Source organism: Ailuropoda melanoleuca, chromosome 2 (assembly GCF_002007445.2).
Source record: "Ailuropoda melanoleuca isolate Jingjing chromosome 2, ASM200744v2, whole genome shotgun sequence".
In the NCBI taxonomy this organism is placed as follows: Eukaryota; Metazoa; Chordata; class Mammalia; order Carnivora; family Ursidae; genus Ailuropoda; species Ailuropoda melanoleuca.
The window spans coordinates 83,097,083-83,110,317 of NC_048219.1; the positions used below are offsets into that span (position 1 = coordinate 83,097,083).

The following is a 13,235-nucleotide window of genomic DNA, read 5'->3' on the forward strand; positions in this document are numbered from 1 at the left end:
GTCTGACACTGGTCCTTTGATGAGTAACTCTGGGCGCTGCTTCCTGGAATCCGTGGTGTTTGCAGTCCTGTCCCTTTGCTTCCCTGCACATGTGGCCGGGAACCACTTTGGGGCGGCTGTGCATGCTCTGCATGTCTGCATGCTGATGGTGCTTCCCCACGGGCTGCAGCTGCCCCACGGTCATGTGCCTCAGCCTGCCTTTATATAGTGTCCTTGCCTATGTGGTGGCACTCAGTCTGATTCGATTCAGATCAGCAGAAGTTGTCAGGCACGGTGTGCGGGGCCCTGCAGGGGACATGGAGACAAATGACACTATCAGGCATACTCAAGTAACTGATGAAACAAAGGCAATGGTTAAGTACTCCTACCCACCACTACTCTAGGAACAGAAGAGGTCTACACCAAGGGGTGCGGGAGAAGAGGATCCGGACAGACTGCCTGAGGCGGGTAGGATGACCCTGGGGAGGAAGCATCATCTGAGCTGGGTCAGAAGGACCCGGAGGATTAGGGTGCAGAGAGTGTGCCGGTTGGAGGCAATAGTGAAAGCCACACAGGAAAGGAGCCCAAAGGAGGGTGCCCAGGGGAGACCCCTCTGGAGAGTCAGGGAGGGATGGAGCTGCTCACTGTGGGTGCTGTTGGGTAAGGACCGCAGGCTGCGTGAGTGTGCACACACGCACGTGTTGTGCGCCGGTGTGTGCATGTGTGCACCCGCACAGAAGAAGCAGCGGTGGGAATAACTCAGTTAAAAATTCAGGACCGGCAACAGAGTTGAGAACGAGGGCTGAATTATAGATCTCTTTTCTGAGGATAGAAGATTAAAGGAGAGGTTTTCTTTTTTGTTTTGTTTTTCTTCGCGGCTGTTGGTTTTAAGTAGGTCATTGGAGCCCCAGTGGTTGGAACTTGCTGGGTGAAGGCAGCGAGGCTGGAAAAGCACCATTCTGGACTTCTTTTCTCCCCACCGCTTCCCCCTTTCTGCTCACATGTGATTTAAAGGACCCACTGCTCTTTGGCCCCGCGGTTTTTACCTGGTGTTTGCCTGTAACAATAAATCCCCCAGGTGTTAATCGTTATTAGTGCAGGTAAATTGGAGACTAATTATCTTCTTTATTGTTCTCCTTTTCATTGCAGAGCCCACATTTCCTTCCAGGGTCTGCTCATCAACATCTTTACTCTATTTCCTAGTGGCCTGCCCCTGCATTCCATTGGTTCTTCTGTTCATTTCCCTCTTCTGCTTGTACCGCAAGGGCAGGAAGCTGTCAGCACTGAGTCTAAAAGCACAGAAAGAAAAGGCTCTCTGGATGAACTTGAAAAGGGCTGGAGACTGGACAGCAAACCAGAAGGAAGAGGAAGAGGAAGACCATTAAATCTGGAGAGCCACCCGCAGCCCTGGGGCAGCCCCGGGAAAGTGCAGACTTTGGAATGGGACTGAGCAGCAAGTGAATGTGAATGAATCCTGACTGGTCCTTCTTGGCATCTGTGGCCTTGGGCCAGTTACCTAGGAATCAGAGGGAATGTTTATTGAGCATGTATGGGGGGCCCCACACCTAAGTGTTTCTTTGTGTATTACCCTCATCTACCCCTTGCATCCTCCCAGGAGCTAGATGATTTACCCTGTTTTCCATTGGCTGTACCTCACAGAGGTTCAGGGTCCCTGTCTGTAAGGAGAGACCCTCCCTCACACAGCCTCTTGGGTATTCGGTGAGATCCCATGGCAAAGCCCGGGTGAGAATGCCCTCTGCTCTCTCCTCCCTTATGTCGCTGACTCCTGGGAAATCACGCGGAGTGGTCCAGTCACACTGGCTCTAGGTTTATCTTTTGCCCCAGATAAGAGGTGTAGGAAGGGGCCTGATGTCAGCAAGGCAAAAGGTATTGGGGATATGCCCTTCATTCACATCCGATCTGCCTCCCAGTGTGAGCGTAACTTCCTTCAAAGCAGAAACCCCATCCTTCCCTCATCCCGTCTATGAATGCTACTCAGGAGTAAGTTCTGCATAGAGGGTGTCCGATCAGTATTGGTCCTTTGATGAAATTGTAAAGCATTTCATAGTCTGTCTTCCTTCCTTCTTTTCTTCCTTCCTTCCTTCTTTTCTTTCCCCTTCCTTCCTTCCTTTCTTTCTCCTTCCTTCCTTCCTTTCTTTTCTCTATTAGCATTAGGTCATTGCTAAGGGAAAAATCATCTTTTACAGCAGTGCTCTAATCAGCCCCCAAGGCCTCATACCTCCCCTTCCTCCCCACGCCAAAAGATCCATCTGGGTCCTGGCCCTGAGCCAATGCCTTATTTTCTTTGACCTGATGGCCTTAGGTTGTAGCACAGGGCATTGTGGTAGTGCCACTTTCCCCTCCTCCCCCAGCAGGGGTGAGGCACTCAGGGGAAGCAGTGGGTCAAGTCTGGTTCCTCAGGGTCCCCTGTTCTCAGCCAGGAATGGTCAGGGGTCGGGGGTGGTTGGAGAGTGTCATGGCTTACGGCTTTCAACAGCTGTCCCCCAGGATATAACACTGTTCCCCCTGGGCCTGAGGTCTCCTCATCTTTGATCAAAAGTTGCTCAGGCCCTGTTGTAGCCAGAATTGGAAATCGATCGGTGCCACCCAACAGACTTGAGGAAACGCATCTGTTTATTGTCTATGTGACCAACAGGGTTGTTTTATCACTCACTAATTTGCATTTCCAAGGAGAGCAATTTATTTTTAATTATTTTATCAGGCACACATGTCTTCTCCAAACATAATTAGCTCCTTTGCGAGGGGAGCATCGGGGGCTCTGAGAGCTCCCAGTGTAGACCTACAGGTCCCTTCCGCTCATCTCCCTTTCTAGGCTCATTTAAAATAGTCCAAGTGTTTTCCTTAAATGTGTCAACACATTTGTCTCTTCCCTTTCAGGTAGGGTGGCATATTTTCCAGAAAACAAAGCTAAAGTTAAGACTTCTTTGAAAAGTATGATGCCCCCTGCCTTTTTTTTCCCGCCTCAGAAACCTGTATTGTAATTGGGATTTTGAAGGGAAAGGGAGCAGAATGGAACCCTGTCAGATAATCAGAGCGGATTCTAGTGCTGCCCCCTGCCTGGGGTCCTCTTTCCCCTGACTCCTTCCCTCTCTCCTCACCTGGGTCCTGCCTTTCAGCTCAGAGCTCACCAGCCACTTCTTTGCGTTTGAATCCGATGCAGACAAGGCATGGAGCGGACACTGGGATGTCCAACTGCGCTGACCGGAGCCAAGCATCCCAGCCCCGGGAGAGGTGTGAGGGGTCCCGTGGGGACTCAGCCAGACACAGCTCCGGTCCCCCGGGGCCGTCACCTTGTTTCTTCTGGCTGCTGTGCTTTCAGACAGCTCGCTAGATGTTCTAAGAAGCCACTATTGCGCTATTTGGCCCATTGTGAATTTTTAGGCAACTAAACCCCGAAGTCGTCTTTTCTCTTTTCTGAACCGAATAAAATTTGTGTTCACCTAAGTCAGTAGACGTTTTACATGAAACCTCTTCTCTTTCCAAAGAGGCACTCTTTCCATTTTACCCTCTAACACTTAGTGAGAACTTCACTTTTATTCACCGATTTAAACTTTTCCGTTCTATGTCAGCACCTGGTTTTCCTTTCAGCGTCTTGGATTTTCAGTCCTCCCTGGCAACAGAACAAACCTGTCTTGGGAGTTGGCTACCTCTGGCCCACAGGCCAAGCACGGCCCACCACCTGTGTTTTAAAACACAAGTTGTTGGAAGACAGCGACTCCCGACTCCCGTTTGTCTGCATATTACCTCAGGCCGCTGTCATCACAAAACAGCAGAGGTGAGTAGTTCCCATGGAGACTGGATGCCTAAAATGTTTACTCTCTGGCCCTTTAAGAAAAAGTTTTCCAACCCTGCTGTGTTTCAGTGGCTAATGCTCTATCTGTCTTAACCATGCACTGTGTTCCTGGGACCCTTGACCTGTTGCATCGGTATCTGTTACACACCTGATTAACTGAAGAATAATCCGAGGTTCTCCAGATTGGCGTCTGGTCCAAGCCGTTGTCAAGTGCGAATCCTCTGCTGCTCCTACTAGAGATGGAACGCTCAGCACCCCAAAGGCGCTCTTGCTCTGTGCGGGATGAGATGACGTGGAGGTGACTAAGGCACGAATAGGCTGTTTTCGTTCTTTTTAGTCTCTGAAGACATGTCTAGGAAACAGCTGATGTAGGCAGAACATGAATACAATGGTAGAAAGTCAAGTGCCATAATGCTTTCTTACAATTGCACAGGAGCTGTTCATCATCTCAGAGTTTCAGGGCACCCCCATGCAAAAGGGGTTGTAATTCCTGTCCTACAGGTAAGGCAGGGACGCATAGAGGGGTTGGGTGGATCCAGGATCATCCAGCTGCTGGAAGAAGAGTGAGAGCTCCGATTTAGGTTTGCTGGCAACCGATCCTAGACTCTTCCCACAGTAGACACTATGCTTAAAGTCACAGAGAGGGGGAACATCTAGTGAAAATAATATCCATCTCGCACTGTTGTTATGAGCATGGAATCAGATACTTACATGGAGATAAGTTGCAAACCATTTTAAGTCATAAGTGAATGTGGGCATAACCAGGTTTTTTTTCAGGCCTCACCTGTCTGTGCCCATAAATGAAATTAAATCAACAATTCTCAAATACTATAGACTTTTGCCCCCAAACTACTTACACGGGGTCTTGGCCATCTATAAAGCGTTCTTCGAGTATTTCTAGGGATTCCATAGCATTTGGGGAATCCATAGGAGCTCATAAACAGGTCCACTCCCACATGGTTTCCTGCTGCTCTGCTCAGATCTATGGGCTCCCACTGCAGCTGGAATGCTGGAACATATGAGGTGTCAACGCTGGACGGCATTCATTGGTCAACAAGGAAAAACACCTTTCATTCTGTCCTCATATCACACTCTGGATTGCAAATGAAACCAAAATTGCTTGTGCCCCCATGTCTCCAAAGATCGTGAAAACAGGTCCTTTAGCTGTTGCCCAGTACCTCGTTGCTCCATAGGGTCCAGCACCAGCCAGTCTGGGCCCAGTCTGGGATAGAGAGGTGTCATGCTGTTTTCCATTTCCCATGCTCAACCCCTGGGAACCTGTTAGTACATCTTCATCCCAGGCCCCCTTCTCCCCTGCAGTTGAGTCATGCAACATGTACTTCTGGGGAGTCCTCCCACTCATCAGACAGATCCAGTGAAGTTCGCATTCCCTGCAGACTCAGCTGGGACTTCTGTTATGTTGGCTATTAATTTTTACCCTGATGCAGTAAAGTGCTGTGGCAATAGAGAAATCAGAGACAACTTCACAAAGGAGATGTCATTTGAACTAGGCTTTAAAGTCAGGAAATATTTTGACAGAAGAAGTTGGGATAAACAGTAGTCTGGGGGGGAGAGGCAGCTCCATGAAAAGCAAAGTGTGTAGAACAGCTTTGGTTGATGTAAGTGTCAGATTTCTGGAGCAATGGGAGATATTAAATGTGGAAAGGTTCGAGTGAGGAGGGGCAAGAGAACAGATCTTGACCATGCACAAAAACTTGGGCTTTATTTGGTGGACAATGGTGAGCCATTGAATGTTATTTAGCTGGCGAGGAGCAGCTCTCCATTAGGAGAATTGAAAAAGCAGCAGCACAGATGATGGGTAGGGGATGAGTGAGGGCTGGGGCAGTACCAAGGCAAAGCAGGGCAGCCAACCTCAAGAAACAACCTCCACTTTCCTAATTCGGGTAACAGGGATAAAACCAACTTTGTGAGGTTTGAGGACTGAACCAAATTATCAGAAAGTTTCAAGTACTGCATCAAGCTCATAGAGGTAGCTAATGTATATTTGTTAAATACAATGATAACACGTTAGGAAATTCTTCCTCTGTTTAATAAATATTGGTTAACCTAATTTTCTATTGGTAAATGTAGAGGTAAGGGAGTTATATCTTTTCACTTAGCTGGCTTTCCATTTGCCTTACCTTTTTTTTTTTTTTAAGACTTTATTTATTTGAGGAGAGTGTGTGAGAGCAAGAGAGAGAGAGGGAGAGAGCGAGCATAAGCAGGGGGAAGGGTAGAAGGAGAGGGAGAAGCAGACTCCCCTCTGAGCAGGGAGCCCCATGAGGGGCTTTTGTGGGGCTGGATCCCAGGACCATGAGATCATGACCTGAGCCCAAGGCAGATGCTTAACTGACTGAGCCACCCAGATGCCCCTGCCCTATCTTTTTTTTTTTTTAAGATTTTATTTTTAAATAATCTCTACACCCAATGTGGGGCTCGAACTCACAACCCCAAGATCAAGAGTCACGTTCTTCACCGACTGAGACAGCCAGAGGCCCTTACCTTATCTTTGGTGCTTGCTTTTATGTTTAATTTACTTGTTAGATACTTGGAGGTTCTACAATGTCGTCTTTAAAACCAAGGCTCCTTCCAGATCAGCTCTGACTTTCAAATAGAGATTTTTTTTTTAAAGATTTTATTCAAATAGAGATATTTTGATGAGAAGCATAATTATCACATTAAACAATTTGCTGAGATGGAAGACCACTTTGGATAGGAGGTATGAGCAAGCTCATATGTCATAAATAACCAATAAATGAAAACCCAAGTTCATTATGCCTTTAAGGTCACAATGGTACAGGGTGTTGAAAGTGTGTGCTTCGATTTTATATGGAGAGATAATCCGTTTTTGTGGATTGAAAGTCTCAGCACTGTTGAGATGTCCGTTTTCTCTGAAATGTTCTGTAGAGTTGGTGCAGTGGTTATCAGTGGGAGAGGGAGGGCGTGGCGGTTGTGCTCTCCAAAGGACATTGGGCAGTTTATGGACATGTGTTTTTGTGTGGCACAGCCTGGGGTAGGAGATTGCTACTGGCACCTAGTGGCCAGGGGTGCTGCCGATCACCCTCCAGTGAGCAGGACGACACCGTTCCCCACAGCAAAGAATTGCATGGCCCAGAATTTCAATAGTGTTGATAAGGAACCCGGATTTAATGGAATCCTAATCAAAATTCCAGGTAATTTTAGAAATTGGCTAGCTCATTCATATAAATAAAAATATAAATAATCTAGGATAGACAATATTTACAAAGAAAAAGTTGGAGGAATTACACTCTCAAGTTCCAGGACCTTCTATAAAGTGTGTTATAGGGACATCTGGCTGGTTCAGTTGGTGGAACATGTGACTCGATCTCAGGGTTGTGAGTCTGAGCCCCATGTTGGTCACGGAGGTTACTTAAAAAAATAAATACAGTGTGGTAGTATTTTCTTTTTTAGATCAGTGTGTTATAGGGGCAAGTATAAACAAGGAAACCAATGGAACAGAATAGAATCCAGAAATATACCTACATATGTACATTTACCTAATTTCCACTATAGGTGCCATTGCAGTGGGGAAATCATTCTTCTTCTAATGAATGATGCTGATACAATTGGATAGTTGTATGAAAAAAAATGAACCTTGACATCTACCTCACATTTCATACTACAAAAGAAAATAATTAATTGGACATCACTAAAATAAAACATTTCTGTTCATCAAAGACATCATTAATAAAGTGATTACACAAGCCATGGATGGGGGGGAAGATAGTCACAAAACATATCTAATAAAGACTTACATCCAGAGTATATACAGAACTCCTATAAATCCATTTTTTTTTAAAAAGTGGGGGAGACTGAAACTCAATTTAAAAATAGGCAAAAGACTTGGACAGGGATTTTACAAAAGAGAATTATCAGAACAGTCAGGAACCATATATATCAGTTCAGGCTTCAGGAAGCATATGCCAAGATGGGATGAGATGTGCAAGGGGTCTACTGAGGGAAATGCCTATGCAGGAAAAGGGGGTGGGGCTGGAGAAGGTGAGGAGAGCCCTGGACTGGGGTGCAGGTTTGACATCTATAAAAGGAAACAGGGAAGGAAGAAGGATTACATAGGAAGAACTTCAGACTCAGTGCAATTTTGAGATAATCTGGGTCAGCTGATGGGAGTCTCTTGTACAAAGGTTGGCTGGTGGAGGAGTGCCCCCACTGTGCAGAAACGGCCTAGCTCTAGTATCCCTGCCATGCTTAGCCTTTGACTGGAAGCAGCCCTGGGAAAATGTGGCGTCAGCACGAGCATGGTGACAGATGTGAAGATCTAGCTGCTGGAAGCTGTCAGTCCGCTCTGCTTCCTTCAGAAGGTTCTCTTGAAGGGAGATTTGAGGAGTGCACTTCCATGGCCACAGCATCTGAAAAGATGCTCGGCATCATCAATCAGCAGCAAACTGCAAATCAAGACACCAATGAGATACTGCTCTCATCAGGATAATTAAAATGTAAGAGACAATATCAAATATCAAACACAGGTAAAAATTCAGAGTTACCAGAACATAATACGTTGCTGTGGCAGTGTAATCGGCTCAACTATTTTGTAAAATAGTTTGGTAGTTTTTGATGAGTTAAACATATACCTGCCCTATGACTTAGCAGTTCTGCTCCTTGCATTTACCCAAGAGAGATGAGCACCTAGATCCACCAAAAGACGTATACGAGACTACTCACAGCTTTATCCGTCATTGCTAAAACCTGGAAACAACCCCATTGTTCATCAGTAGGTGAATGGATACAGAATTTATTTATACTGTGGAGTACTACACAGTAATAAAAATGAACAAACTCTGACCCATATGACACCATGGATGAACAGCACAGAAATTTTTTTAGAGAAAGAAGCCAGACACGAAAGGGTATGCACTATATGATTCTGTTTATTTGAAGTCCAAGAACCAACAAAACAAATCTATGGTGACAGAAGTCAGAATAATCATTGCCTCTGGCAGGGGGCATATTGATTGGGAAGTAGCATGAAGAACCTTCTGGGGAAACTGAAATGTTTTTTATCTTTGGGTAAAGTTTCATGAGTGTATCTTATCTTTATCTAGGTAAAGTTTCATGGTTTCATGGGTGTATACCTATGTAAAAATTTACTAAGCTGTTTTCTTAAGATAGGGATTTCTGTAAATAATATACAACTTATATAAATATAATAATATATAACTTAAATAACTTACAGTGTGTAAATAACTTAAACCTACATTTTTTAAAACAACATCTCTCTTTCAAAAAGTATTTGAGAACCAACTCAATGACCAACCCAGAGTGAGGGATCTTAATGTAAAGGGACATAAGATATATTTACTGCACAAACATTTTCTGATATTCCACATGTGCCAAGACGTATGCTAGGAGCTAGGAATGCAGAAACAATGGACATCATCCACTCTCTCTGAGAGGAAAGGAGAAAGGAGTTAACGTTCATTATATTGGGCAGCCATCACGAGTTACGAGGACTGGATCTTTATGACGAACTTGTGAAGCTGAGATTAAACCATAAACCAGGAAAAAGCAGTTAAGTATCATGCCTTAAGTATGAGTGGCATAGCTATTATTTCAACCCAGGTGCATTAACTCCAAAAGCAACAGTCTCTCACAGTATGCTTCTTCTAGTTGTAAAGACGCTACCCTCTTCCTTTGAGCAAAGATCTGTACACCCAAGGTAGAACAGGAGGACCATTGGGACAAAAAAAAAACAATGATAGGTGCTCGCTTTGTCACATGCTAAGTGCCAATTTGCTCTAAAAAAGGGAGATGAATTTGGACTAGAAAACAGGGGATCCCCTTGCACTCTTTGCCCTGGTTGCTGCAGATGCCCATTTAACCCAATGCATGTTTTTGTTATGAGTTCCCATGACTGAAGGCAAATGCTACAAGTTCTTGTGTCTGTCTTTAGTGAATCTTTGTATTGTTTAATGGTCTGATGGCAGCTATTTGTATCATCCTGCTGGTGGCAGAAAATTCTTTGAGGATCTTCTGTTCCCAATACCCAAGATAGGACCAGCCCAATAAGATGGCACTGATGTCAGAATGGCCTTTATTACTCTCTGTGGCCCCAAAACCTTCTAGTCCTAGAACTGACAAATGGGGATGCTGTGAAAACCCATCACTGTTAAGGCAAAGCTGGAGCAGTGGAACAGGAGTCTAGAGTGCCTACCCTTAGCTTTGACATTGAAGAAGGGTTACTGGCTCTGTCCAACGTCGGGTCCTAATACACACATACCAAATTCTAAAGTCTAAGTTTTAGGTCCAAATTCCTCGCTTGAAACTTTTCCTGACCGAGGGAAAGTGTAGTATTAACTAGGGGTCATTCAAACAGAGTAAACCAAGAGACTTCCCAGCTGGCAACAGCAGGCTAAATGGGGACTGTGATATTTAGTAATCCTTTCACACAAAAGCAATCATCAGAGCGTGCACCCATGTGGGAAGTAAGAGGCAGGGAGATAAAATGGAGGCCGCTAAACTCCTCCCTCTTAGGGTTCTCCACTTTGACTCTTTGCTCCTTTTAGATAGTGTGTCCAATGAATACATCCGGTTTCTTAACAGTTGGGAAGGTGAGCTCCGGATTCAGACTGCCTGCACGCAAATCCTGACATCCATCACTGGCTGTGTCGTCTTTGCCAGTTAATCTCCCTTTGTTCCACTTACCTCGACCATACAAGGAGGGGATGCCAATTACTTCATGGAGTCTGTTGGAAGGGTTAAATGAAATATGCACGTACAGGAGTTAGAATTCATGAATGTTAGGTATCACCGTTATCACCATGGACAAGCTGGGCATTCTAATCCTTTCTATTCCTAAAAAGGAAACCAGATACCTGCATTTGACATTCTAGTTCTTAACATTACAGTGGACAGAGCAGGGTATGGACATGGAATGCAAGCATGGGCTTTGCTACAAAACGGGATCATTGTTTGGGTCCACAGCCCAAGAGCCTAATTTAGAGAAGGATAAGTATGAAGTTGGTGGAAAGAGTCAGCATATCAAGGCAAGACAGAGGAACATTTGGACAAAATTGTCTGAGTGCTTTATAGTTAAATGAAGAGCCGGGTAGTTTAATCCAGCAGTTGCAAGTGAAGATATATAAATATATGGGAATTAATGGGGAATGGAATCACCAGAGACTCCTATCCTAAGGTACTTTATACCTGTATTAATTAGCTAATTCAATTTGCATGTAGATTTGAGTGCAAATGGCACATTTGGAAAACAAATGTTATGGTAGGTAGCAAATAATTAGCTCGGGAATTTGTTTTAGTCGGCACAGGCTGCCATAACAAAATACCACAGACTGGGTGGCTTAAACAACAGAACTTTAGCTTCTCACAGTTCTGGAGACTAAAAGTCCCAGATCAAGATGCCAGCCAACCGGCACGTGCCCTCTTCCCAGCTCATAGACTGCCAACTTCTTGCTGTGTCCTCATGTGACAGAGAAAGAGAAACAGAGAGAAACACACACACACAGAGGAAGAGAGTCTCTCTTATAAGGGCACTAATCCCATCATGAGGGCCTCATCCTCAGGGCATTATTTAACCTAATTATCTCCCAATGGCCCCACCTCCAAATACCATCACACTGGGAAGTAGAGCTTCGTTACATGAATTTGGGGAAGATACAATTCAGTCCATAGAAGAATTGACAGCGTAATTAATGAGCTGAACTGTGGTTTGCTCTGTGCCTGTGCTCTTCATGCCTGTTAGCATGGTTCAGAGGGAGTAAGTTATTTGGTGTATTTTATTGTACATGCACACACTCGGGTGGGGTATACAGCTTAACATCAAAGCTGCTCAAGAGGGCAGAATTTCCCCACCTACCGCTTAGCCATGCTCTAGCTGTTCTGTCAGACATAGGCAATTAGGAAAGGGGCAGGAATTGTGTCATCCGATAAAAAAGCGTGAGGATGGAAAGGGATTGCTTAAACATGCCTGCTGAGCTCCAGGCAGGCATACACAGAACCCGCGCAAGTCCTCTTCCACGGCCCCTCTTTAATGCTGGACTGAAGGAGAAGTGTTGAGGGTTGGCAGGAGAGGTAGTGGGAAAGTGGGAGAAAAAGAGGAATGGGAGAGAAGAATCAGGCAATTAGCATAAGAGTGAGAAAGCAGAAAAAAAGCCAACAAACCACAGAAAGCACCACCTCACAGCCCCGGCCCCACCCAAGCTCTTCTCTCTGGCTGAGGTGGGTCTGTCACATCCCCAGCACCAGGCACCAGCAGGGTCTGAAGGAACCCACCGACTGGAAGAAGGAAGGAGGCTGCCTGCTTACAGGAAGAAACTTCCAGATGCCAGAAGAGGCGGCAAGCCCCTCAGCAGGAAGGCCAGCCCTCGCTGTCTCCCGGCTACTGGGGAGGACCAGAAGCTCTGTCTGCTGTGTGGAAGACCTCTGCTTAGAGCAAGGTGGAAGTCGGTCCAGGAAAGGGAGGGTGGGAAAGCTCTAAAGGAGAAGTGAAGAGCTAGGAAGAGCTCCATCTTTTGAAGGGGATGCCCTGGGCTACCCAGGAAGGCTGCCTCAGATCTTCATCAAAAGAGTTATTAACTCTCCTTCTTCTCATTGTTGGACCGGAGCAAATCCCTCACCTAGAACCAGTTGGCCCTCATCCAAAGGCATGGAAGCTGGAGAGAGCACCAGGAGGGAGGTGGCAGATTAGATAAGAAGTGAGAAGTGACAGATGTTGTCAGGCAAGTCGACAAGATGGGAGATGGTGTGGCTGAATGAATCACTAGGCTGGCGCCAGGCAAGGGCCTATGTCCTGAAGAACCACATTCCCCCTGCAGCTTCCAGGCCTCTTCCTGTGCCGCTCACCAAAAAAAAAAAAAAAAAAAAAAAAAAAAAAAATCGCCCACATTAACCTCACTTCCGCTTCCGCTCCGCTTCGCAGGCTGGTAAGTCAAGGGACGGGTAGAGAGCATGCGCGAGCGGCAGCAAGGCACTCAAACCGGAAGGAGCCGCATGGCACTCCGCGCTGGCCCAAGTCAGGATGCCTCAGGCACCAAGTTTACTCGGAGAAGAGCTCCCCAGGTCGTGCAGAAGTGCTCTGCCTGCTTCAGCATTTCTCCTGGCAACTCAGATGGCGTCCAAGAGAGTAGGCTTGTCAAGTGTTCTGTTGACACGGAGTCAGGAGATAGCACTAATAGGTCAGCTGACAGGAGTGAGATTCAGAGATCTAGACAGGTTAGAATGATGGAGCCACACTATCAGGGTGAAAGATAGAACCCAGAGTTAAGTTCAGGCAATTAGATACACCAGGTAAAGGAGATACGAGTTCATGCGTGAAAAATGAAAGCTGTGGTTCTGGTTGATTGCACACTTGATAGGAATTACTAGCGTGACATATTTGTTAGAAAGGAGAGAGAAATTTTTTGCTGCTTTATATTGCATGTGTATCGTGGTCATATCTAAAATAAAGGAG

At 45.7% G+C, this 13,235-nt stretch overlaps 1 protein-coding gene across 7 annotated transcripts in view; it reads left to right on the forward strand.

The window, feature by feature from the left end:
• The window catches only part of CD101 (CD101 molecule), a 38,184-nt gene extending 29,189 nt beyond the window's left edge, over window positions 1–8,995 (forward strand). For 2 of the 7 annotated variants that reach the window (XM_011230301.3, XM_034654161.1), the window contains 3 exons: window positions 3,589–3,775; window positions 3,956–4,100; window positions 7,328–7,579. In XM_011230301.3, coding sequence (XP_011228603.2) covers window positions 3,589–3,775; window positions 3,956–4,079 — 311 coding nt within the window. In that variant the 3' untranslated portion in view covers window positions 4,080–4,100; window positions 7,328–7,579. Of the gene's footprint in view, window positions 1–1,128; window positions 3,445–3,588; window positions 3,776–3,955; window positions 4,101–7,327; window positions 7,580–7,956 lie in introns of those variants that run through there. The other 5 variants (XM_011230304.3, XM_034654166.1, XM_034654164.1 and 2 more) reach the window with 4 other exon arrangements.
• Window positions 8,996–13,235: the final 4,240 nt, after the last annotated feature.